Genomic DNA, 27,803 nt, shown 5'->3' on the forward strand with positions numbered 1-27,803 from the left:
GTCTCAGAAGGTGGTAGACTCCCCTTCATTGTAAGATTTTAAATAGAGGTTGTATGGTCATCTATCAGGGATGCTTTAGCTGTGCTTCCCGCATGACCCTTGGGTCCTTTCCAACCCAACGATTCTAGTTTTCCTGCTTTTTACTCTCTTAATATTTTGTAGCTGTTCCCTTTTGCCGACGATGCTTTTGACTGCACCTGTAAGCCCAACAGACATAAACTCATGACATAGAAATGCATTGTCTTCTTGTGTTCAACAGAATTCTGATGAAAGTAATGAGATGTATTTCTGTCTCATGAGATTAGGGCTGTTGGGCAGTGCTAGCAGGTGCCGTCAGAATCGCCCTCCAAAAGAAGATACTGTATTGAAAAGGCTCATTTTTAAGACTAAAATCTGGGAGTAAACTGTTGGGAGCTCACACATTAGGATTTCTAAAAGCTATGAAATTAAGCCATATTTGTGTGACTTGTGACAGGGTGGAATCCTTTTCTTGGTGCCTTTTAATCTTGCATATTGGGAATTTTTTTAACGGTGTTTATATTATAAGAGATTTTAACTTATGCTAATATTTTGAATATGTTGTAAGTTGCTTTGTGACCTTTTTCTGCAATGAGCAACTAACAAGTTTAATAACATGAATTTTAAAGAGCACCCATCACCTTGAATATCACATTATCTGGAATAAAAGCTGCTATACTGTACTTTCATTTTTTCCAGAAAAAAAGAAAAGAAAAGCAATTGCAAACTTCTGAGTTTGAATTTGAGTCTTGTGTTTGGTTTGCACATGGTAGGTGAAAAAAGTCACTGATAGAGAAATTGGTGTTTGTTCCTTTCTAAAAAGGGAATACAAGAATGGAGCCTTGCAATGTGTACTTCACTGTTCAGCTATAAAACTTCACCCAGCTGCTGGCTTTGCAGCCTAACCAGACCTTAAGAGGAATGAATTCCTGTGGAATCTCTCAAGAACAATCCGATTCAGCAAGATGTCTGTCAGCCTCCAGATTGTAACATCAAAAAGCAGATTCCCCTGCTGCTTCCAATTTTTTATTGCTTCTTGTAAAACCATCTTAGAGGACATTTCAGCCTTCTTTCAGCTTTGCAACATACATTCATTTTTTTTTAATAATATTTTTATTAAGTTTATGAAGTACAGAAAAAAGAAATAAAGACATAAATAGAAAAATACAGTAGAGAAATTACAAATTTCCATAATCCTTTTTTCCAACACATCTATTGGACTTCCCCACATCCTCCAAACCCTGCATTCTCTGTAATACAAAATATCAGCAATTTGTTAACTTATTTCCAAACTTATTGTATCTTTCATTTTATCATGTTGCCTAATTTCAAAACTATTGTAACCCAAATCTTATATGTTTTAACTTAAACATAATAAAGTTATTTCATTATTCCACCTTTAACTTCTTGTACCTTAATTTCCATTTCATTAATTTACCAATGCTGAAGCAAGAATTTCTAAAAAGAGCATTTTTTAACATTCATACAACTTGTAATGTTTTTTCAAATAGTCTTTAAATTTTTCCCAGTCCTCCTCGATTGTTTCTTCCCCCTGCTTTGCAACATACATTCAAAGGTGGTTGGAACTGAATAATGTAGGTCCGCCTTTCTCAACCTTGAGTTCCCAGATCTTGTTGGACTACAACTCCCATCATCCCTCCCCACTGGCCCTGCTAGCTACAGATGATGGGAGTTGTAGTCCAACAAGATCTGGGGACCCAAGGTTGCGTAAGGCTACTTTAGGTGGTAAAATGTGGTTTAAGCACTAGCTCACCCCTATAAATTCAGGCCTTGGAACAGGGATGGAGAACCTGTGGCCCCTCCAGATGTTCTTGAACTACAACTTCCATCACTGCTGACCAATGACCATGTTTGCTGGGTCTGATGGGAGTTGGAGTCCAGCAACATCTGGAGGGGCCACAGGTTCCCCATCCTAACTGTTCTGCAGCTTCATTGATAAACCGTGATGTGGCACCTAGCAGCGCTCCTGTGAAGCTCTTGAATTTTAAAGCCTATTCTTCAGCTGTTTATATTCCACTATTTGAGTTTAGCAGGTCTCACTGCATCCATCTCGCAGACCTAATAGCAGGCAAGAATGTGTAGGACGGCAGTGTTGTACAATAAGATGAGTCACTCAAGTGTTCTGCTCTTGTCTCAAACAGAACAAGAGAACAGTATAACAGCCAGTGTTTGCATGTTGGAAGGGAAAGAAGCAGCACATCATTCATTTGAATAGTTCCCTTCACACGAAAGGACCATGGCTCAGTGGAAGAGCGTCTGCCTTGCATGCAGAAGGTTGCAGGTTCAATCCCAAGTACCTCCAGGTAAAGGTAAAGGGACCCCTGACCATTAGGTCCAGTCGTGACCGACTCTGGGGTTGCGGCGCTCATCTCGCTTTATTGGCTGAGGGAGCCGGCGTACAGCTTCCGGGTCATGTGGCCAGCGTGACTAAGCCACTTCTGGAGAACCTTCCTGCCGGAGCGGTACCTATTTGTCTACTTGCACTTTGATGTGCTTTCGAACTGCTAGGTTGGCAGGAGTAGGGACCAAGCAACGGGAGCTCACCCCGTCGCGGGAATTCGAACCACCGACCTTCTGATCGGCAAGTCCTAGGCTCTGTGGTTTAACCCACAGCACCACCTGCATCCCTATCTCCAGGTAGGGTTGGGATAAAACTCCCTGGCTGAGACCTGCAGCTTCTTCTGGTGTTCCTGTAAACTTAGCTGGCGAGCACTGGCAGAATTGTAGGCAAGGAGAAACAGACAGTGAAGAGGTAATTCCCATCTGCTTGGCATGAAATTTATTCCAGGCCCAGATGTCTCCCTGAGGAAGAACTTGTTCTGAACCACGTTGAGCCCTGAATAAATTTTGTTTTCAGCCCCTAGTTTATTTTATTCAATTGCCTGCCATTTGTACTTTCCCGGTTTTGTGGCTGGTTGTCTGACAGGATTGTGGCCAAAAGGGAGAAACGAGAGAGAGGTGACAGCTTGCCCTGGTGAACTCTGAAATGCAGAACATCTTCAGGGGAAAAGATTAAGGGTGCAACCAGTGGCGTAGCGTGGGGGGTGCAGGGGGGGCCGGCCGCACCGGGCGCAACATCTGGGGTTAGGGCAAATCCACGGGTTAGGGGGCGCAAATCCACGGGTTAGGGGGCGCAAATTACTTGCCTTGCCCCGGGTGCTGACAACCCACGCTACGCCACTGGGTGCAACCTCTCCCCGCACTCCAAAAGATGAAGCAGCAGCCCATGGAGGGCTGAGAATGCTCAGTGGCCATACAATACCGACCAACGGTTCAATGGGAATGGAATAACAAGAGGGAGGAAGAATGGCGTATCCTGGAAATGGGCAGGGCTGGCAGAAATGCTGAACAGGAGCCCTCAACCCTGCACTTGACACTTCCTTAATGGCAGTCCTGAAGATACAATCACCCACAACGCTTTGATCTTATGGTAGCTATTTTGAATCAGAAATAGCCAGTGCGCTTTCTTTTTTTCTTTAGGGTACTCCCATTTTGACTCAAGAAAATCACCATTTTATAGTTCAAATCGGAGGGAATAAATACAGTGGTACCTTGGTTTGCAGCCATTTTGGATTACAACCACATCAAACCCTGAAGTGTGTGTCCCTTTTTTTGGATTACAACCTATTTTTTGAATTGCAACCCATTTTTATTTTTGGGGGGGGAGGCCCCATTGGCGAAAGTGCGCCTTGGGTTACAACCTGTTTTGGTTTACAACCAGACCTCCGGAACAGATTACAGTTGTAAACCAAGGTATCGCTGTACAGAGAATGGACAAAAGTACAAAGATTCACACAATGTTTAAGGGTATGCATACCCTTGAGTCTCTTCCCACCCCCTAAAAAAAGCACTGGAAATAGCTATCCTGTGTGGGTCTGTGGATGGGAGTGTGAAAGTGTAACAAGGTGGCGAATAGGTGCTACAGTGGTACCTCGGGTTAAGTACTTAATTCGTTCTGGAGGTCCGTTCTTAACCTGAAACTGTTCTTAACCTGAATCACCACTTTAATTAATGGGGCCTCCTGCTGCCGCCGCGCCGCCAGAGCACGATTTCTGTTCTCATCCTGAAACAAAGTTCTTAACCTGAAGCACTATTTCTGGGTTAGCGGAGTCTGTAACCTGAAGCATATGTAACCCGAGGTACCACTGTACTTGCTTCACCCGCAAGTCCAACTGCAAGGCAGTGGCGTAGCGTGGGGGGTGCAGGGGGGCGGCCGCACCGGGCGCAACATCTGGGGGTTAGGGTTAGGGGGCACAAATCCATGGGTTAGGGGGCGCAAATTACTTGCCTTGCCCCGGGTGCTGACAACCCACGCTACGCTACTGCTGCAAAGCCAGGAGTTAGGGCTGCTGTGTATTTTCTTTCATTGGGCTGAAAACCAAGTGGTCTGATTTAACCCCATTTCAGTCTAGGACAAGGAGCACTTGTGCTGTGGGATGGTGGCTGGTCTCTCTCTCTCTCTCTCTCTCTCTCTCTTCTCTCAAGTCATCTATGCCAAGCAGAGTGCCAAGTGCCCAGCCCGCTGTTGGGGAGCAACTGCTGCACTTTGGACTTCTGTCTGCGAAGAGGAATGATTAATTCCCAGACCTAAGGAAAGAATTTCCACTTGGTTGCAGCAGCTTTGCTTCTTCACCTATATTTGTGGCAACAATAGATTTGGGGAAGGAGGAGGAGGAGGAGGAGGAGAAAGCCATGCAGAGACACGGGCTGGTTTGAAGGGCCAGTTGACGCTGGAAATAAACTCTAGGCCCTGTTGCCGAAATGCCAGGTCTGAGACCACTGGTGGTGATTTAGGGTCCCATCTGCACTATGCATTTAAAGCAATATCATACCACTTGAAACAGTTTTGGCTTCCCTGCAAAAAATTGGGGACTGTAGTTCGTTATGGATTCTGGAGAACTGGTAAGATACGCCTATTCTCTCAGAGCTACCATTTGCAGTGTGACTTAACAATCCATTTTCCCAGGAAACTCTGGGAACTGGAGCTATAGGAGGGCAGTAGGGGGTCTTCCTACCAGTTCTCAGAACCTGGAGCAAACTACATTCCCCAGGATTTTGAGAGGGAGGAAGCCATGGCTGTTTAAAGTGGTATACAAATAGAAACACTGGCTAGAGCATGTGCTTCTGAAGACAGCTTTGTTTAGAGAAGTTTTTAGCATCTGATGTTTTATTGTATTTTTAATATTTTGTTGGAAGCCGCCCAGAGTTGCTGGGGAAACCCAGCCAGATGGGCAGGGAATAAATTATTATTATTATTATTATTTTCTCCAGTGCCTATACTATAGAGACATTCATATTAACCTCATCTCCCAACTACTCCATAAGTACCCAGGGCACACAGGATGTCATCCCATCATCCCTAGCTAACAGGACCAGTGGTCAGGGATCATGGAAATTGTAGTCCCAAAACATCTGGAGGGCCGAGTTTGCCTATGCCTGGTTTGGATGAATCCGCAGCAGGGCTGGCAGCACAACAGCAAGAGCAGGGCTCAGATCCACCGCCTGAAGCAAATGGCTTCACTTTGCCTTATGCACGGGCCACCCCTGTGCACAACAGCAGCAATATAATTCAGCTCTTACTACTCCTACATATATTCATAATCACACTGTCAGCCGTTGATATATTACAAGGCACAATTAGAATGCAATTTGAGCTTCAGGTGCTTATGGAATGTAACCAAAAATGTACACATTAACTTGAGCACTTTTTAAGCAAGGAAGCCAGAGACAGAAAGATATCCCAGAAGGGCAACTGGCAGTGCATCCCCTGAAAGCACCTGAATTATTTTTTTTTTAAAAAAAAATGTTTAGGTGCTTTCTGAAGATCTGGAGACTCTGACCCAAAGGGATATAATTTGTCCCTTTGGATGTGTAATTTGCCTCTTGCAGAATTGGCCATTTGAAGATCACAGTTGGGCAATGTTTCGGGCATCCGCCTGAGTTTTACAGAATCCAAGGAGGCTCTTTTGCCCAATTTCCACAGCAGCTTGGCAAGACCCCTGACCCTATTAGCTGGAAGGTGGGGCTTGCTTGAGTTACTGTCTGGGGCAAGACTTGTCTCTGCCAGAGTTGAGACAGCACTGCTGCACGTTCTCCACTTCTGGCACCTTGCTAAAGGCGGTTTGACTTGTGAAGCCGGTGAGTAACGTTCTAATATAGTTATTGCAAAAAGACTCCTATATAGTGAAGATGGCGATATACCTTATTTTTTGCTCTATAAGACTCACTTTTTCTCTCCTAAAAATTAAGGGGAAATGTGTGTGTGTGTTATGGAGTGAATGCAGGCTGCGCAGCTTTCACTGCGCAGCGATCCCTCTTGCTATTCTGGCTTCTGAGATTCAGAATATTTTTTTCTTGTTTTCCTCCTCCAAAAACTAGGTGCGTCTTGTGGTCTGGTGCGTCTTATAGAGCGAAAAATACGGTATGTGACTTCTGGAGACTCTTTCCTGGAGCAATGTAGATTAAGGCTGCAATCTTTTCAGGCTCCCCAGAGGCATCTGGTGGTCCACTATGAAAACAGGATACTGGACCATATGTGGCTGTGGTCTGATCCAGCAGAATCGTCTTACTTTCTTATGCTCAGATGCATCTTTTTATTTAGATATTCCACTAAAATAAAATAAAAAAGATGTTTGAGAACTTAGCCTGTCACAAATTCAGCACTGAGTGGTTAAAAAAAAAGAAAAGAAAGGTAAAATGTTGATTGTATCAAAATTCAGGAAGGAAGCAAAAATTGTGAGCAGGAATGGGTGAGAATTTTTTACTCGCTTTGCATTGCATTTCACTTACTGAAATAACATGCAAAACGAAACACAGCTTTCCTTCAGCGTTCTCACTGCTCTGTATTTTGCAGTGCAAGTAATGGTTGCAAAAAAATACATCTATTAAGGTAGAATTAAAATGTATGTATTTTGTAATTGTTGTTATATATTGGAAATAAGTAAAGCTATATATATTTATTTTTAAAAAGAAAGAAATGAACGAAACACAGCTGTCCCTCCCCAAGGGCTGCTTTTGATTCTATTAACAGGGAATAACTGCAACTTTAAATTTCTTAATGCAAATGTAATGTGTCTTGAGAGCATGAGAAAAAAATAAACTGTGTTTCCCACATTGTTCAAGGGATAATTGCACGTTTATTGCATGTGTAATTATATGTAAAGATCCCCAAGACAGCTGTTTTCCTCATTGAGTCCTGGCACCCAAAGCCGCTTTTCCTGTGTCAGGGTTGAAGTTCCAGGATTGTACAAGCTTAGACTCTTCTGAGGGCTTCCTAAGAAACCACACGGGAAGAATCTCTTGCCTTTGCGCTGCGGATTAATTTGTTCTTTGCACTTTAGTTTACAGGCTAATGCAATGATGGCAGCCAAAAGCAAGCAGCTAATGCAGAACGGAACCCCTAAGGTAAGTGCGTGGGCAGAAATCAAGACGGAGAAACTTGTTCCCTAAAGTGAGAGGATTTATGACGGCTCAGTGCATTTTGAAACACAGGCTCCTTCAGAAGCAACCTTGAACTTTCAAAGTCTGCAGAATGATTGAAGCAGCTTCCACAAATGTTGCTGCTGGCCTGACAAAGCTCCAGTCACTTGTGGGACAATTGTTGTTCCTAAACTGCCCTCAGACGCAGGTGGCACTGTGGGTAAACCACAGAGCCTAGGACTTGCCGATCAGAAGGTCGGCGGTTCGAATCCCTGTGACGGCAAGAGCTCCCGTTGCTCGGTCCCTGCTCCTGCCAACCTACCAGTTCGAAAGCATGTCAAAGTGCAAGTAGATAAATAGGTACCACTCCAGCGGGAAGGTATATAGCGTTTCTGTGTGCTGCTCTGGTTTGCCAGAAGCGGCTTAGTCCTGCTGGCCACATGAGCCAGAAGCTGTAAGCCAGCTCCCTTGGCCAATAAAGCGAGATGAGTGCCACAACCCCAGAGTCGGCCACGACTGGAGCTAATGGGGTCCCTTTACCTTTACAGTGGTGCACCGCAAGAGGAATGCCTCGCAAGACGAAAAACCTGCTAGACGAAAGGGTTTTCCGTTTTTCGAGGCACTTCGCAAGATGAATTTCCCTATGGGCTTGCTTCACAAGACGAAAACGTCTTGCGAGTCTTGCGAGTTTTTTCCCTTTTTTCCCTTTTTCTAAGCCGCTAATAGCCACTTAGCCGCTAAGCCGCTAATAGGGGTGCTTCGCAAGACGAAAAAACCGCAAGACGAAGAGACTCGCAGAACGAATTATTTTCGTCTTGCGAGGCACCACTGTACCTTTTAAACTGCCCTCAACCGTCTACATTCATTCATTCATTCATTGTGTTTACTGTATTGGCCCAAATATAAGCTGCACCCGAATATAAGCCACAAATTAAGGGAGGGGGAGAGAGAGAAAAATAATAATACCCAAATAGAAGCCACTTTATTCCTTGCTGCTCCTGGCTGCATACTTGGGGTGGGGGGAGCCACGCTGTGTTGCCGGCGGCCTTTCCCCTTCCTCGCTCTCTCCCTTCCCAGCCTTGGGGGAAAGGATGGGAGACTACACGCGGGGCGGGCGCCACTTTGCTGAGCTCCTGGCACTGTTTGCCCAGCGCTCCTGGATGCATACATCAAGGTTGCAAATATAAGCCGCACTTTAACTTTTCACGGTTGGAATTTGGGGAGGAGTGAGGCTTATATTCAGGTCAATACTGTATTTACTGCCTTTTCTCCAATGAACTCAAGGCAGCGTATATGACTGCTTCACAACAACCCTGTGAGGTAGGCCAGGATGAGTGTTTGAGGAATTGAACCTGGAAGCCTTCCCAGTCTTAGTCCCTTACCTTCCTTCCCCAACAGGGAAATGATAGTGCATTGCAGAGGGTCTTGCACCTACCGGTGGTCAATTCAGCATGCAGCAACCTCCAGAAGGCATATTCCGTCACCAAAGAAGTTCATCCCCTGATGGCGTCCGTGTGCGGGGCTTATGAGCGAGGCCTCCAGAATGCCGGCTCCATCGCTGCATCAAGTGTGAAGCCTGTGGTAAAGAAGCTGGAACCTCAACGTAAGTCAAAAGTGGGGGATCTCTGGCCTGGGGGGGGCAAATGTGGCTCTCCAGGCATCTCTATCTGGCCCCCGGAACTCTCCCTCAGCCACACCCACAGCTTTGCACCCTGACGCTTCTTGCCTGGCTGTAATTTGGCCTTGAACCTTTCTAACACCTCTTGCTTGGTTGGGTAGAGGATGGAGAGGAGTGTATGGTTGGGTGTAGAAACTAGCCCTACTGTACAAAGGGGGAAGGGACGCGGGTGGCGCTGTGGGTTAAACCACAGAGCCTAGAGCTTGCCGATCAGAGGGTCGGCGGGTTGAATCCCCGTGACGGGGTGAGCTTCCGTTGCTCGGTCCCTGCTCCTACCAACCTAGCAGTTCGAAAGCACGTCAAAGTGCAAGTAGATAAATAGGTACCGCTCTGGCAGGAAGGTAAACGGCGTTTCCGTGCGCTGCTCTGGTTTGCCAGAAGGGGCTTAGTCATGCTGGCCACATGACCCGGAAGCTGTACGCTGGCTCCCTCGGCCAATAAAGCAAGATGAGCGCCGCAACCCCAGAGTCGGCCATGACTGGACCTAATGGTCAGGGGTCCCTTTACCTTTTACAAAGGTGAAATTTACATTCACATCATCACCCATTTTTGTTTCTGGCCTTTTCCACCACCAGGATGTGGCCCTTGGAAGGTTACCCTGGAGGGAACTTGGCCCTCAGGCAGAAAAGTGTTCCCCACCCCTGATGTAAATACTGTATTGTTTGAGGGCTGGAAATGACACAAAGGAAACAAGTGCATTTGTTTAATTCCTGGCCTGGATTGGCTCCATACATTCTCAGGCGGATAATGGGACCACAAAATCCTGTGTGGTTTCACCATGACAAGGCCAGGGAAAGGGAAATATGGCGCCATGACAGAAGCCAACAGGAATGGCAGTTGAATCCAGTTTCCACAATGGTGAGGGAGCAGCCTCCTCCACTGTAACTAAGGGCAGCAAGCCCACAAATTTTGCTGCCTGGGTTAGAGAAGCAGTGATACACATGTGCGCAGACAAACATCTGCTCAAATCAAGGTGCATAAGTTTCAGCTAAGTTTCTTTTGAGGGAAAATGTCCCACAAGCACCTCGCTACATGTCTGACACTAGAACACACACAAATGCTAAATGAAATAAAAATTTCTCTCCTTTCATGACTCCCAAAATCAGCAGCCCGAGGCATTTGCGCCTCTGTACCTAATGATAGGGCCGGCTCTGTTGGCTCAGCTATAATTGAAATTCTTTTGGAGGAAATGTGTCATGGAAGGTCAGGCAGCAGAGCAGAAGGATTGTGCTTTTCACTTCCCTCTTTTCATTATAAAATTAGATCTTCCCCTGCCACCTTGCTTTGTACATGAACCAGGAAAACACATGATAAAACAAAGATGGCTTCTCTGCCACATGTTTCTTATATAGCTCTGAGGGTGTGGAAGGGAGACCCTGGGAGTGAGGAATTGTGTGCAGGGTCTCCGTCCAACTACAACACACACACCTGCTTTGTGCTTTCAACTTTAACATGCAAGTATGAGATATAGGAAGGGACGCGGGTGGCGCTGTGGGTTAAACCACAGAGCATAGGACTTGCTGATCAGAAGGTCGGTGGTTCGAATCCCCGCAACGGGGTGAGCTCCTGTTGCTCGGTCCCTGCTCCTGCCAACCTAGCAGTCCGAAAGGACGTCAAAGTGCAAGTAGATAAATAGGTACACTCTGGCGGGAAGGTAAATGGCATTTCCGTGCACTGCTCTGGTTCGCCACATGCTGGCCACATGACCCAGAAGCTGTACGCCGGCTCCCTTGGCCAATAAAGCTAGATGACCGCCGCAACCCCAGAGTCGGCCACGACTGAACCTAATGGTCAGGGGTCCCTTTACCTTTATGAGATATAGCAATTATACCCAGGCACCCCAGTCAAACAAAAGCCTCCTATTCACAGTATGCAACAGACTCTCCAAATGTTCCTATTTTCCAGGGATGTCCCAGTTTCTGATTTGATCCCGGAATATCCCAGGTTTTCTTAGGATGTCTCTATTTTCATTGGAGAAATGTTGGAAGGTATGGAGTTATTCAACTCCCAAGCCATCTCAAGGCAATCCTATATAGGGAAGGTGTTTTTAAATGTAAAATGTTTTATTACGTTTTTATATATGCTGGAAGCTGCACAGAGTAGCTGGGGCAACCCAGTAAGATGTGTGGGGTGTGAACAGTAAAATTATCTTTATGGAATGGGACGTCCCTGTTTTCATATGAGAAATGTTGGAGGGTATGATGCAGAGATGGAGAATTTGGATGTTGGACTTGGAATTTGGCTTGTTTGGAAATCGTTAAGTGTGTGTTCTGCATGGACTGATTGAATCAAACAATTTACAGCTTGCTCCTTCTGCCTGGCTCTGCCCTAGAACTGTGTTAGTATCTGTATCCTCTTTGATTCAGTTGCAGCCGCCAACATCCTGACTTGTCGAGGTCTGGACCATTTGGAACAGAAGATTCCTGCCCTCAACCAGCCAGTGGAGAAAGTAAGTTATGAGACTGCTTTGCTGGATGAGGCCTAAAGTATAGGTAAAAATGTAGAAAGCCAGCTCATTCAAATGTTGTTATGCTGCACCTCTTTGCCCAGCCTTTGACAGTTAAGATATTTTGTTATGCACGACCCAGTTCTTCTTTTGCCAAATGGTTTTTATTCATTCTCCAAATTTTAACCAATCAATACCAAATTACATCAAATTTACTACATTTCCCCCCCAAATATGATGACCTCCCATTCTTCTTCCTAGATGTGTCCCTACTTCTCCCTATTTACTGCTTTTTTCCCATTTTTGTTTGTTTGTTTGTTTATACTTTTCAAGTTCATACATTTTACTCGTTTTATACATTTCACTAACTTTACAATCATTTTGACATTTCAAAACTTGACTTCCCCCTCTTTCTGCAGTTCCTTAAATTTGTTTTTAATACCTTCTGCATATCCAAATTACCGTATTTTTTGCTCCGTAAGACTCACTTTTTTCCTCTTAAAAACTAAGAGGAAATGTCTGTGCGTCTTATGGAGTGAATGTGGGGCCCCTGGAGCTAAATTGCCGGAGTGCGGCACGCTCCTGAGCTGCCCTTTGGGGTTGGCGGGGGAAACCCAGGCTTCTCCCTCCAGCCCTGGGAGCAGCAGGCAGGCTGTGCTCAGATGCCCCATGCTCCTGAGCAGCTCTGGGGCAGCCTGCGAAGCCAGAACAGCTACAGGGAGTGCTGTGCAGTGCTCCCTCTAGCTGTTCTAGCTTCTGCCTAGCTTCATCCCGCTGCCCTGCGGAGGCTTCGCGTGGCTATCCCTGGCTTTTGCGGGCGGTGCGTCTTATGGTCCGGTGCGTCTAATAGAGTGAAAAATACGGTGACTTGATTTACTCATTTGTTCATCTTCTTAAATATATACTCTTATAAAACTGCAGGTTATTACAATAATCCTGCCAATTTTTTATCGCTTTATAATTTAAATATTCAATAAACAATTTCCATTCTTTTGTATATAAAAAATTGTTATCTTGATTTCTTCTTATTCTGGTAAGTTTTGCCATTTTTGCATATTCCATAAGTTTTTGTATCCATTCTTCCTTTGCTGGGACTTCTGCTTCTTTCCATCTGGGGACAAGTAACATTCTTGCCACTGTAATTGCGTACATGAATAAGTTTCTATACATTTCAGGTAGTTCTGTCCCTATAATTTCCTATTTACTGCTTTATATTCCAATTCACATTTCATAATAATAATAATAATAATAATAATAATAATAATAATTTATTATTTATACCCCGCCCATCTGGCTGAGTTTCCCCAGCCACTCTGGGCGGCTCCCAATCAGTATTAAAAACAATACAGCATTACATATTAAAAACATCCCTGAACAGGGCTGCCTTAAGATGTCTTCTGAACGTCAGGTAATTCTTTATCTCTTTGACATCTGATGGGAGGGCGTTCCACAGGGCGGGCGCCACTACCGAGAAGGCCCTCTGTCTGGTTCCCTGTAGCCTCACTTCTCGCAGAGAGGGAACCGCCAGAAGGCCCTCGGCACTGGATCTCTGTGTCCGGGCTGAACGATGGGGGTGGAGACGCTCCTTCAGGTATACCGGACCGAGGCCGTTTAGGGCTTTAAAGGTCAGCACCAACACTTTGAATCGTGCTCGGAAACGTACTGGGAGCCAATGCAGATCTCTCAGAACCGGTGTTATGTGGTCCCGGCGGCCTTTCAACCCTTATATCTAATCTTGAACTTCACATCTTCCAATCTAATTCTTTCTCCTTCTCCCTCAGCTATCTAGTTTTCAATTCCTGCCCGTATACTTAGCAATATCTGATGCAGCAAAAGCAAAAACAAATGAGGTGTCCCAGTTCCTTGCCTCTCCCCCTTAAATCCTTACTTGTTGTTTTGATACTAATTCTTTCTTTGTTTTCATCTTGCATGTGTGTAGATCTGGGACGCACTTCTTCAGTTGAATCTATTCTGTTGTGTTTCGGCCATTATAAGAGTTCTGTGTTTTACCTTTATAACTGTAATAGTTTTATTTGATTTCAGAACAGTATACATTATGTTGTTGTAACCTGCCCTAAAACATTATAGTGACAGACAGGTAAGCACCCTTTTAAAAAAAGGTAAAAGAACAATCTTCTTCTCTGTTATCTCCTTCTGCTTTAGGTTACATCTGATCTAAAGGACTCCATCGTAACTTACATGCAAAGTGCTATGCGCTCAGTTGTGCACACCTTGGAGCGAGTCATGGGACTGGGTGTCAAAAGCTGCAAGCAGCCCAAGGGTAACTTGAGGGATGCAGCAGAGTATGCCAGGACCAGTCGAGTGAGCCAGCTGGCTGAAGCCGGAGTAGACGTGGCCATTGGCAAACTGGAGAAGCTGGTGGACTTCTTCTTACCAAAAACTGAGAACGAGTCAGGTTAGTTAGTACAGGGACAGACTTTGGTAATCTTTCGTAATACAGCACCCTGTGCCAAGCCAAAATTTAAGATCTTCTCAGTTAGAGATCTTCTCAGACTTGCAACTTGCAATGCCCTGTGTGGGGAAACTGTCTGCACCACTCTAAACCCAGCGCTGCTTAGTACCATTACCGTGGCACCTATGGTTACGAACTTAATTCGTTCCGGAGGTCCGTTCTTAACCTGAAACCGTTCTTAATCTGAGGTACCACTTTAGCTAATGGGGACTCCCGCTGCCGCCACATGATTTCTGTTCCCATCCTGAGGTAAAGTTCTCAACCCAAGGTACTACTTCCAGGTTAGCAGAGTCTGTAACCTGAGGTGTTTGTAACCTGAGGTACCACTGTACCTGATTTTGTGGGTGGGTCATAGGGTTGCCCTATTTTGAAGAGCAAAAAAGAGGACGCATTTGCCAACTTCTACTTTGAACTATGGATCACTAGGATGATTCTCATTTTACATGCCCCTGAAAAAGAGGACGTGTCTTAGAAAAAAGAGGACATATGGCAACCCTAGCTGTTGTTAGGTCGCAGATATGCCAAAAGAGAACAAAGCAGCCCCTCTGTTGCAAAAACGGAGATGGTGAATTTGTGGTGGATTGTCTACCCATCTTCCTCAATGTTGCCAATCTCCAAATAGAAACAAAGAAAACTGCTTTCTACTGTTTAGAAAGTCCACCTAGCTTGCAACGACTTTCACTAGGGGTTCAGGCAGGGCTGTCTCCCAGCCCTACCTGTAGATGTCAGGAACTGAACCGGAGACCTTCTGCATGCAAAGCAGATGCTCTTATCACTGGGCTACAGCCCTTTCCTACTAGGTATCGCATATGGGAATTCAGTAATTTCCACAAGGTGGCACTGGAGATGCTTCTGTTTCCAGTACTTCGGGTACTTCATGGAACTATTTGGATTCAAACCACAGTTTATTATTTCTTTTTAACAGAAACTCATACTGCAAATTGCTTAACATGTCCCATCTGAAATTAATAAAAAGAACTGAGGTAAAATGGCCATTCAGACAGAGTATTATTAGCTGAAATTACATGCACCATTTTTTCTGCTTAGCAGCAAGTCATTAGGTCAAGGTAAAGGGTTAAACCCTTAAACTAATTAAAAACTAGGAGTTGTGTCCAATATTATCACTTGGATGATGTAAAGGTCTTTGATTCTAGTGGAACCTCCTATCAGCAGAATGGGGAAGGCAGGCAATGTTTGCATATTCACTCTCCCCTCTGCACCCCCTTCACCCCCCTTTCCTCCAACCTGTTCCAGAGAGGGGGAGTTTACCCTTCAGGGCATCATGGGAGTTGGCATAGGGCTGTAGAGGGGAGGGTGAATCTGGAAAAATAGCCACCCTCCCTGTTCCACTGATGGGAACCTCCACAGAAACAATGGAACCTTTCTTCCAGTACAAGGACACCATTGGTTTCAAGACAATCCCTTATAACTGGACACCAAAAAAGACATTCATGATTAACCAGCAGCATATTATCTAAATTATTTTTAACATGAGTTGTTTTTAAAACTGTGGGTGACAGTAAGGATACAGGATAAATTTGATTCCATTCACATTTAATGATGAACCTACCTAATTCACACTTTCTGAAACAATACTATGGTCTCTGCCACAACAAATACACTTTTGACAACATCTACAACAGACTTTTTGCAGGAAGGAAAGTGACTGGGAAATGCACTAAAAAAAGTGTGAGATAAACAATTTGTTGATGGAAAGATGTAGAACTTCCAAGCAAACACATAAAGATGGATGCTCAGTAAAGAATGGACATATTCTAACCTCTATGGAACTTTGTGCAAAAAACAGATTGTCCAAAGGGAACTAGAGGGAATGAGAGTGTATGCCCTATGCCAGTTTTTATGTGAACTGCCCTAAAAAGCTGGGGGAATTAATGAATGGGCAAGATTATGCAGATGTCATTCATTGATCAGTTCATTAAAACTAGTCTGATGGATTGGTTAACTATGCAACCTTATGCACGTCTAGCTAGAAGTCAATTCTTTCAAGTTCAATAGGACTTATTCCCAAGAAAGCGTGTGTAGGATTGCAGCCTAAAACTTCTTTAACCTTACTTTAAAACTGTCACCTTTGACAGCTATTGTGGAAGTGTAAGGTGTAGCTTATACTCACACCAAACTGTCTTGCCATTCTATTTAAATTTTGAGAAAGCAGGCCTGAGTCTGCTACTTGAAAGAAAATTGAAGCAGAAAGAGGAGAGATTATCTTACTTATATTTATAAAGATGGAACTAAAAAGAGAATGTGGGTTTTTTAGTCATCAGCTGCCTATAACCTGGCCTGTTTATTAGTAGGTAAAGGTAAAGGACCCCTGGATGGTTAAGTCCAGTCAAAGGTGACTATGGAGTTGTGGCGCTCATCTCACTTTCAGGCCGAGGGAGCTGGCGTTTGTCCACAGACAGCTTTCTGGGTCACGTGGCCAGCATGACTAAACCGCTTCTTTCACAACGGGACACCATGACCGAAGCCAGAGCACACGGAAATGCTGTTTACCTTCCTGCCACAGCAGTACCTATTTATCTACTTGCACTGGTGTGCTTTTGAACTGCTAGGTTGGCAGGAGCTGGGACAGAGCATCGGGAGCTCACCCCATCTCGGGGTTTCGAACCACCAGCCTTCCGAATTGGCAAGCCCAAGAGTCTCAGTGGTTTAGACCACAGCGCCACCTGGGTTCCTGTTTATTAGTAAGGATGCTCTGATGTCTTAGAAAGTGCAGAGGCATTTAACCTCTTTGTCTAATATCGCTGGTCTTGCTCCTTGATTGCATGTATATTCTCATTTCCCCACATTTTTCTTCTCTAGTACACAAGCCTCCGGGGAGGTATGAGTTGAGCACCTTTGGGAGGATAAGATCTTTAGCTGTTACTGCTTTCCACCGTGCATACAAAAAGACCACCCAAAACATCCAGCACGTAAGAGACAAAGGGCAGGATTTGGCAACGTGGATCCCAGGTCTGGTAAGTGTCTCTGCCTGGAATTCCCTTGGCTAAAATGAGCGTGGCTGTTGTACCAAGTACTGGATTAGCACGTAAAAGTTTAATTTAGGGCTTAGCATGTAATAGTTTAATTTAGGGCTTAACTACACATTCATTTTCTATTTTAAGCATCACTCATAATAACTTTCCCCATGGCTCCCACTGTTCTAGGACCGTTTGAATTCCCTGCCCAAAATTAAACGAGCCATCGTCAGGACACAGTCGTAAAAATCGTAACGCCTTTGTTTCTTTAGACCATATTTCCTTCTCGATTCTTAATGCTCTCACTGTGCTCATGAGGACTGGAAACATAAAAATAAAGTAAACAAACAAGAAGTTAACAGAAATGCCATGAAGCCCATCTGGTGCATGTCAAGCGTGGAACTTTAAGAAAGAACCAAAACACTCAGAACTTACTATTATTATTATTATTATTATTATTATTATTATTATTATTAATTTTACTGCTCATCACCCTAGTATCACAGGATGGTTTACAATATAAGAATACAAAAATATGCAACATAATAACAAACAAACAAAATAACCCATCCACACACAGTTCAAAGGGCCATACTTTGGTCCTTGGTCTCTTTTGGAGATGCTTTCTGGCAAGAGTAATATCAGGAGATTCTGAGGGCCTGATAGAGAGGCCTGGGGACCCTGGTCTTAGGTTCTCCACCCTTGGTCTAACCATTGCACTACATTATTGGCCTACATAGACAAATAATTTGACCTACGTTCCTAAGTAAGCCAATTCCTAACTCTGTTCCTAATTTATTTTTAGGATTATATAATAGTTTCCTGTGTTTCTTTTAATGTGGGGTTCTGATCTCCAGTAAAGACTTTATCTCTGAGCACTAGGTTCACAAATGAAGATGAAAAGGCTGGTTTATTTTTAACTGGCTCTGTATTGATTCATGACTTTGATTAACATCCTTCCTAAAGCCACGAACTCTCCCTCGCGGAGTCATGGGAGCATGGGTTTTGAACAGGAGGAGGAAGACACACAAATTATCCCCCTTGGTACCTCCTTTCCAACATCCTGTTGAGTTTGTGCCTGGGAACCATCACATAGCTACTTCCCCTCCCAAGACCTTCTTTCCCCTCACTCCCCATGGAGTGACCCCTCCCCAAGGACTGGGTCCTCCTGGCTCCAGTCCCAATATAGAGAGATGTCTTGGGTGCCCAAGATTAAGCAGAACATGTTGTGGTTCTCTTGAGCTGGGATTTGCATGTGCAGCTTCTGGAGGAAGCTACCAAATACTCTGAAGAGTGCTTTCACTCTTGAGAGCTCATGTGGTGTAGTAGTTTAGGGTGTTGGACTAGGACTGCAGAGAGGGAAACCTGGGTTCAATTTGCCCCTCTGCCACACTCAGTTGATGGGCTTAGGCAGTGGGGTTTTTTTCCTAAAAAAATGTTTAAGGGTACTCTCATTTTGACTCAAGAAAACCAGCATTTTATAGTTCAAATCAGGGAAAATAAATACAGAAAATGGACAAAAGTACAAAGAACATGCGTTACCTCATATTACACAGCTGCCAGCTCACAGTAACTTCCACATTGGCATGAGGTTGTGTGCACTAGCATCTTCTCGATTCCTCTGCTTGCTGTTGGTGTCTGTCGCCAGATGTCGTCCTTTCAAAAACCTTGAATTTACATACACTTGAAGGCTCAAAGGAGGGCCTACCAGTTTTATAAACATTAAGTTGGCTACAGAGTTTAAATGCAATGAAGCTCTTGTTGGAGTCAGTATTAAATTCATCTGAGAGAAGCCACATTCACATTCACCTGTTGAAATTGGGGTGTTCTTGATTATGTTTAAAAGAGGCATAAGAGGCGATGGAATCTTCTTTTCTGAAAAGTACTCTCGAAAACCCTTTAGGATTTATCTAACAAGAAGTCCAAATCTGTCACACCAGTTCATTATTTCTGTTTCGCCAAAGGTTAAAGGAGGATTATCTGGCCAAGTATTACAATCCAACACGGGGTAGCAATGGAACAGACGATTCACCATGCTAGAGAAGAAACTAAAATTTTTAACATTTTTAGTTTCTTCTCCCGTTAGCTTCACAACATGTTTAGGGGTATGCGTACCCCCAGGGGAAAAACCACTGGACTTAGGTCACTTGCTATCTCTTAGCCTAATCTACTTTACAAGGTTGATGAGAAGATAAAGTAGTGGCCACATGACCTACTTTATAGAGGAAACTCCTCTATTTGAAGGTCTGCATGTTTTTAGGAGTCTTCTGTTTGAAGGGCTGCCCAAGCCAAGCTGGGTTAAAAGATAAAGAACTCTAAGAAGGGAGAGCAGGAGGGATGTTGAAGTTCACAAAAACATCGGTCACCTGGGCACAAGTTTTCCCCATTAAGGTGAGGTGTATTGTATTCCTACATAAGATACAGTACTTAACCACCAACCTTTGTACCTGGTGACCTTTTCCTGTAGCATGAGTCATACTGGGAGGTGGGGAAGAACTCCTTTTAGCTGCTCTGGTGGGGTAGTGAAATGCTTAAAAGTGAATAATGTGTAGCAAATTATTTTATTTATGGAAAGTGTTCATTATGAGTACATAAAAGCTTTCAAATATAAAAATAACTCTTCGTATTCAATTTATACATTTCTGACTCTAACAATTTATAGACAGTTAAAACACAGAGAGACACCTGAGCTTGATGATGGGGTTCTAGATGCTTGAATGAGGTGTGTTTGCCAGCCAGGGATAGCTCAGTTGGTAGAGCATGAGACTCAGGTTCATGAATTTGAATCCCATGTTGGGCAACTTTCCTTCATTGCAGAGGGTTGGATTAGATGATCCTTGTGGTCCCTTCCAACTCTACAATTCTATGATTCTCTGATTTCTACACTTACACCAATACATAGAAATCACTGACCCTGTCAGGGGACTGACATCGGAACAGGGGAGGGAGGCAGGGGGGCTGTTGGGATACAGAGAGCCTCCGAAACTCCTGAGGAGCAGTTCCTCTTCCAGCGGTGGGAAAAGCCACACCTCCAGTGGAGAAGAGAGGGAAGGGGCCAGCCAAGCGAGGAAAGGGCTCGAGGATGCTGCTGAGAGCCCCAGCGCCTCACCTCGCCAGGCTGGCCAAGAGGGATGCACACCACTTCTGTCGCCCAGCTTGCGCAGAGGGGTGAAACGCAAGGAGGGGAGGAGGAGGCTTGGGGTGCCAAAGTTATTATGTTGGGGGAGAAGCCGGAAGGGGCCACTCCCGGATTCTGCAAGTAACTAAGACGGACATGAACTTTGTAGATCTGCACTGTAAATAGTTTGCACAATTGTTATTGTTTAGTCATTTAGTCGTGTCCGACTCTTCGTGACCCCATGGACCAGAGCACGCCAGGCACTCCTGTCTTCCACTGCCTCCCGCAGTTTGGTCAAACTCATGCTGGTAGCTTCGAGAACACTGTCCAACCATCTCGTCCTCTGCTGTCCCCTTCTCCTTGTGCCCTCCATCTTTCCCAACATCAGGGTCTTTTCCAGGGAGTCTTCTCTTCTCATGAGGTGGCCAAAGTATTGGAGCCTCAGCTTCAGGATCTGTCCTTCCAGTGAGCACTCAGGGCTGATTTCCTTAAGAATGGATAGGTTTGATCTTCTTGCAGTCCATGGGACTCACAATAAAACCTGTAAAAGACAGGTCGGAGTCCTGCCTGGTTACTCACGAGCAACCACCATCAGCGTCTGACAGACCCTTTGAAATTTGGACTTTGAGGTGCCCAAAGTGACAAAGAAATCATTTCTCACCCATGTCCAATTAATTTTAATCCGCATGCCTTCTTTGGGCCTGGAAATGCATGGACTCTTCACCATCTTCTTCTGTGCAGGTTGTCTTGGCCCGACAGAGCTCAAAGAAGGTCCTGAAGATCATCACTGGTGTTCAGAGCACAGAAACTGGCTGGCTAAGCAAGAAGGTTCAGAAGGTGCCAAAGAAAGAGGAGGAAACCAAGAAAGATGACACTGCAAGAAAGGTACAACTTTTGAAATCATTATTCTTGGACTATGTGCGTGGTGCGTGTGTGGAACATAGATCAATGACAGAAACCATCCTTTGCACGCAGACCGTCCCAGATTCAATCCTTGCCTTGTCCAGGTGGGCCTATAGGAAACTGCATAGAAAAATGTGTTTAAGATAAATTTGCACTAAAATACTAATGAGTTTTCATGGGGAATATTTTTAAGCACAAAATGCTGCAGATATGTGGTGGATTGAATTTAATGTTGGGGAAACGAGAAACTTAGAGAGCTGAAATGAACAGATCCTTCCACCCTTACATAGAATAATTACTCCCCACCAAGACTTTCATCTTGCTTAAAAGAAAACCTCAGGAACAAAGAAGAGTAGTTTTTAGTTTTATGCAAAAGGGGAGCAGCTTTCCAAATCTTTCAAACTCCCATGTTCACAGAGAAAACTTAAAATGTGGAGATATATGATATCCACCAGAGTTCTGTTCTGCACTGGAGAAGCAGAGTTAGCTTTTTAGGAGATTAGCTTTGGCATGTAAATAAATGGTGTTAACCTGTTGAATCCAGCTGTTTGGGGTTTGAGGTAACCAGGCATTGTGCTTTTTTCCTCCATTGGGTGCAACTGGGGGAGTCAAACCAGAGGCCAAATTTCCACAGGAAATTCATCCTCTATCCAAACAGCCAGGGGAAGGAAATGGCGGGAGCTCTTTCCCAAGGGGACATGGCATTAAAAAGCCACACACGGGGTCTTTGATATAATCAAAGACCCTGGAAATTCTGATGTTATTACTATTACAACCTCTGTTCAGTGTTGGGGGCTTTCAGGAAAACTTAATTTTACAATTTTTCCATTGTCCTAAATTGATGGAGCTCTGATTTGACATGTTTACCCAGAGAAAATTGAATGTGCTAGTGTGTATTGAGAGCAGAAGGGTTGGGATGTGGGAGAAATGTGATTTTATTTTTGTTTGCATTTTAATGAAAAACTACCTAATTCACCCTTCTGCAAACCCAGGATGTGAGCTGACACACAGTTATGCTTTTAAATTTGTACTGCTCCGAATTCTGCAATTCAGTTTGCCAACAAACCAATATGTACAAAAACGCACATATTGAGCGGAAACGTGTGTAAAAATGCATAGGTTAGTGGAAACAGCATACAAGAATGCATCGTAGCAGGAAAAAATGCTTGAAAAAATGTGCATATTACTCAAAACAGAATTAAGAAATGTGTTGGTCAAGAGAAATTTGCACAGAAATGCTAGAACATTTTCAAATTACTGCAGAAACATGGTAATATTGGGAAAATGTGAAACTGAGAGAAATTAAAATTGCCAGAATTCTCCATCCCTAGTGGTGGGAGAGATTCTGTGGGAGAGATGCCATCACTTCCCCTAAAGTCTGTGAGATCACACCAGCCAGGGCAAAGAGTTGGTGAGGGGGATAATTTTATTTGTAGCACACCCTGACCTGGTTCAGCCTTAAAAAAAAAAAGTTTAAATCCTCATTGATACTAACTGGGTCCCGTTGACACTAGTTTTTCATCCTTCTTGGGGTTATGTCAGGGGTACAGTAGAGTTTGGGATCCATCAGATCCAAGATGTTCTCAGATTCACACATGGCTCACCCTGCTTCTGGTCCTATTGCTCCACAAACCAGACCTAATGATGCTTAGCACCCTTAACAAACTACAGTTCCCAGGATTCTATGGGGAACTGGTGACCCGGAAACTACAACTAATCGAGAACGCAGCAGCTAGACTGGTGACTGGGAGTGGTCACCAAGACCACATAACACCAGTCCTGAAAGACCTACGTTGGCTCCCAGTATGTTTCTGAGCACATTTCAAAATGTTGGTGCTGACTTTTAAAGCCCTAAATGGCCTCTGCCCAGTATACCGGAAGGAGCGTCTCCAACCCCATCATACAGCCCAGATACTGAAGTCCACCTCTGGGAGCCTTCTGGCAGTTCCCTCCCTGCGAGAAGTGAGGTTGCAGGGAACCAGACAGAGGGCCTTCTCAGTAGTGGTGCCCACCCTGTGGAACACCCTCCCATCAGATGTCAAGGAAATAAACAACTATCTGACTTTTAGAAGACATCTGAAGGCAGCCCTGTTTAGGGAAGTTTTTAATGTTTGATGTTTTATAGTGTTTTTAGTATTCTGTTGGGAGCTGCCCAGAGTGGCTGAGGAGGCCCAGCCAGATGGGTGGGGTGTCAATATAGTAGTAGTAGTATTTAAAGTGATATGAAACCATTCAAATGAATGGTGCAGATGTGGTCATGGGTACTCATATGGGAAAGTCATGCTTGCTCAACCAAGATCCTTGGCTTTATTTTCTGCTTCTAGACAGCAAAGCAAGTCGAGGCACAGAGCTTGGTGGGCAGTGTGTCTCAGAACCTGCAGACGTCGTGCTTCTCCATCGCCTCAAGGGTGAAGGATGCCCCTGCTACTGTCTGGAATGCAGCTGGGCAGCTTCTGCAGGTTTCTCCACAGAGGGCCATGTCTGAGGCAGGAGACAAAGTGGACCTGTTGAAAGAGACCTTTCATAATATCACAGGCAACCTGCTGGGAACATTCTCCTCCTATGTACCTGTAAGTCACATCTCCCTCCTGTAGGATGAGAGGTGGAGTGGTGGGCATATTTGGAGTTTGGATTTGCATAATTGGAGTGGGGGGTGTTGCAGCTTGAATCTTCATGAACCATTTGCCTATGCACAAACTAGCTTGTCATTTAGAATGGGGAGGCGAAATCTGATTCATTTCACATCTCAAAGTGGACCTACCTCTAACTGGCATTTTCCCAAAGCAATGTGTGAACCAAAACACAACCATCATTTGAAGTTTGCAACCCTCCGAATGTTGCAATGCAGCTCTCCAGCCAGGTAATAGGTACAAAAATGCAGATAAATGCATCTATAGCATACAGCAATGGCGTATATTACACGTACAAAAACGTATCAGGGGAAATTGCTTTGCCAAAATGTGTATACTAGGCAAAATTGCATACAAAAATTTCTTTGGGGAGACATTTGTGCGAAAATGCTGATAAATTTTCATGAGGAATTATATTTGTTTAAAAAAAATACAGATTGATGTGGTAACATGGAGAACTGAATTGAAGAATGAGAAACTGATATTGACATAGTCACCATTCTCCATCCATCTCTCTTTCACAAACACAAATACACAGAGACACAGACTTGCTGGTTGCCTTAGGTCTTTTCCCTGTGTGCCCAGGCCAAATGGGAGTAGCTTTCCTGTGATTCTACCCTATGTGGATGTAAATACCACAACCACCTGGATGTAGCTCATTGAATGGGTCTTTCCCACGCTGCTGACACACACACCCTCTTTGGGCCAGGGACATACTGGGTAGAAAGGCACTGCTCATGCAGGTGCAATGGTCATGCGCATACAGCACAATGCCAAAAGTTGAAGACTGTAGGATGTGGCCTATATCTGTGTGGGCTGCAGCCTTTGCAGAGATCTCTAAAGCAGTGGTGGGGAACCTGTACCCTACAGATCTTGTTGTACTTCAGCTCCCATCAGCCTCAGTCAGCATGGCCAGTGGTCAAGGGTGATAGGAGCTGTAGTCCACCAAAATCTGGAGGGCCACACTTCCCCACTCCTGTTCAGAGGCCACACCTGTTGTTGGCATCAGTAGCGTGCCCCAGTATCGTAAGTGTTGGGAAACTGTATACGTGCAGCTACTCACACAGAGTCGATTAAGGTTTGGCAGATAGCCAGAAGGCAGTCTGAAGGAGTAAGTCTGCCTGGTGATAACAGAGACATGGAGACAACTCCCTGATTGGTGAAGCTCTCTCAAGGGAGTGATAATTAATGGCCTACTAACTGGGAGTTCAGTGTTCAGAGGTTTAGAGTTCTGTGTGTCAGTGTAGGAGTTGTGAGTAGTGTATGAGAGAGCTAACAAAAGATCTGTGTTCTGTTCCTGTAAATAAAGGTAAAGGTAAAGGTACCCCTGCCCGTACGGGCCAGTCGTGTCCGACTCTGGGGTTGCGTGCCCATCTCACTTAAGAGGCTGGGGGCCAGCGCAGCACACGGAAACGCCGTTACCTTCCCGCTAGTAAGCGGTCTCTATTTATCTACTTGCACCCGGGGGTGCTTTCGAACTGCTAGGTTGGCAGGCGCTGGGACCGAGCAACGGGAGCGCACCCCGCCGCGGGGATTCGAACTGCCGACCTGACGATCGGCAAGTCCTAGGCGCTGAGGTTTTACCCACAGCGCCACCCGCGTCCCCCTTCCTGTAAATTGTCCACTGTATATAATAAACACCTAACTACAAGTTCCTGGTTCCTGCTTCATCTATCCTGTCTGCAGCCAAGTTGCCAATTGCTTCCGTGGATTCTGCGTGTACTCTGCTAGGTCTGGCTAAGGTCCTGCAACTAGATCTTTGGAAGCACCAATAGGTTTTGCCAATAGTAAGAATGTTTGTGCAAAGTTCTGTCGTAAGTGCTTGAACCCATCCTGCAGAAACCAATCTCCAAAGATTGAGTTGGCAGGAATTTCCTGAAAAATTATAGGGTCTGGGTTTACCCATCCAAAATTCACACCTCTCTCTCTTTCTCTCTTTCCATATCCACTCTCTCCCACCCCTGGTTTAGCTTCCAAAGATCTCGGTGAAGCAAGAGGAGACTGCAAGCGTGCCCGTGGCTAATTCTGAGTCAAGTCAAGACCAGGAAGGTACCCAGCCTGTGAGCACAGATGCTGAGGAGGAGAAGAGGGGGCTCGCGTATCAGCTCCTAGGAATTCGGCGGTCTAGCCGAGGTCATCATCCCCTCTCCTTCCTCAATCTTGATGAGCCCCTTCCTCCTCAGCCAGCCCCCTCCCAACATCGGAGCCCAGCCTTTGAAGCTGAGTATGCAGGATCCCACAAATCTGCCTTCTCCCCTTACAAGAATTGGGCTGGCAGCAGGAGATTGAGCGAAGGGCTGTGCCGCCCCAGTTCGCAGGTTGTGTACACCAGGGCTCATACAAGCCTCTATAGCACCACGTTCAAGAAAGACTAAGCCAATAAGAGGCCCAAACCCTCTGCTTAATATCTTGTTCAGTCTCTTGAGTCTACTGCTCCTGCTGGCTTTGCAAGCTGTATAACATTAGAATATATCAGGTAGAGCCCGGCCTCCTCAAAAAGAACATTGTGGGGTGAGGAACCCCACAGGAGTGTGTGATCAGGATAAGGACCACAGTACGTGAGGCTAGTAACCCATTTCCCCACACCGGAGAAAAAATATTCTCCTCCAAACCTTCTATTCCTCAGCCAGTGATGAAGAGAAATAGCTTTGACAATTTTTATCAGGGCCACAACCTGAGGAGTTATGTGTTATCACTCCACACTGTGTCACAGTCCTAATCTTGTATTTAAAACAAACAAACAAAACAAACCTCCAGACATGTTAAATCAGGAATGGGGAATCTGTGACCCTCTGGTAGGGATGGGTGACTCTGTCAATTTCGTTTCTCTCGGGGGATTAGTTCCGTATTAGTTTTCAATTTTTCTTTTTTTAAAAAAAACCTTGTGAAAATTAATCGGCATTTCAGGGCCAATTTCTCTTAACAAATGCATGATTTTTGCCTAATATGCACATTTCTGCCAAGGAATTTCCCCAAATATAATGCATTTTTGTAAGCTAATTTCACTAACATGCATTTCTAGGCACACTTTACCCAAGCACATGCATTTTTGAACACTCTAATTGGCTGGAGAACGACACAGCAAAGTTTGCAGATGTGCAAATCTCAAGGGACGGCTTAGTTTTGGCTCACGTGTTGTTTAGGAAAGTGTGAATAAGGCATGTTAATCTTTAAATGCGAACTGAATTTAATTTCTCCCCATTCTTACCCTCTTGAGTTTTGTTGGACACCAAGTTCCATCAGCCCCAGCTAGCACAGTCAGTGGTCATGAATGATGAACATTGGAGGGCCACACATTCCTCAGCCCTGCCAAACGCATTGACATGCTTAACATAATGCCTTGTTTGACCTTAAGAACCATAGCTAAAGACAACCTTCTGTACTTGGTTGGGCTACTTACATTCCCAGTTGGGGCTTTAAACGAATGGCAAATCAGTGATTTCCTCCTAGCCGACAGAAACATAGAACCATAGAATTGTAGGGTTGGAAGGGACTACAAAGGTCATCTAGTCCAATCTCTTACAATGCAGGGATATTTTGCCCAAATGTGGGGCTCGAAGCTACAACCCTGAGATTAAGAGCCTCATTCTCTACCAAACTGAGCTATCCCTGGCCAGCAAACACACCTCCTTCGAGCATCTAAAACCCCACCATCAAGCTCACGTGTGTCTGTGTGTTTTTAGTGTCTATGAATTGTTAGTGTCAGAAATGTATAATATGAACACTTATTTTATATTTGGAAGCTTTTATCTACTTTCCATAAATAAAATAATTTGCTACGCATTATTCCCTTTTAAGCATTTCACTACCCTATCAGAGCGGCTAAAAGGGGAGAGAGAGAGAGAGAGAGAGAGAGAGAGAGAGAGAGAGTTAGTTTTCTGTTTTACAATTTAAAGTACTCATTTTTACATCCTTAAAATATCCATGACTTCCCTTCTTCTCGTTCCATGGTTCATTTCACAATCCCTGCATATTTTACAGAAACTATACCATTCAGCGTTCCATTATTACATCCATCATAACTTATTTACACTGTTGAATTTAACTTAATGCTACCAGCGTTTTCAGCTGTACACAGTTATTTTCCATGTATTCAATAAACATTTTCCAATCTTCTCTAAA

General features: G+C 44.6%; 1 protein-coding gene and 1 long non-coding RNA gene across 3 annotated transcripts in view; one reads left to right on the plus strand and one right to left on the minus strand.

Moving 5' to 3' along the window:
- LOC309329006 overlaps positions 1-4,248 on the minus strand; it is a 45,177-nt gene extending 40,929 nt beyond the window's left edge. Inside the window, exon 1 of the long non-coding RNA XR_014151008.1 lies at positions 4,213-4,248. This is a non-coding gene — a long non-coding RNA (uncharacterized lncRNA). The remainder of the gene's footprint in view (positions 1-4,212) is intronic.
- A 1,727-nt stretch (positions 4,249-5,975) lies between these two features.
- On the plus strand, positions 5,976-27,803 carry PLIN1 (perilipin 1). Of its 2 annotated transcripts, XM_081839040.1 has the most exons (9): positions 5,988-6,177; positions 7,380-7,443; positions 8,857-9,061; positions 11,503-11,585; positions 13,746-13,998; positions 16,876-17,030; positions 20,890-21,033; positions 23,376-23,621; positions 25,652-27,803. In XM_081839040.1, exons 2-9 carry the CDS (start codon positions 7,396-7,398, stop codon positions 26,054-26,056), a joined length of 1,539 nt encoding a protein of 512 aa, XP_081695166.1. In that variant the 5' UTR covers positions 5,988-6,177; positions 7,380-7,395; the 3' UTR covers positions 26,057-27,803. The 2 variants fall into 2 exon arrangements, with proteins under 2 accessions (XP_081695167.1, XP_081695166.1); XM_081839041.1 differs by lacking the exon at positions 23,376-23,621 and having other exon boundaries at positions 5,976-6,177.

This window comes from Podarcis erhardii (genome assembly GCF_964252035.2).
Source record: "Podarcis erhardii genome assembly, chromosome: 14".
Classification (NCBI taxonomy): Eukaryota; Metazoa; Chordata; class Lepidosauria; order Squamata; family Lacertidae; genus Podarcis; species Podarcis erhardii.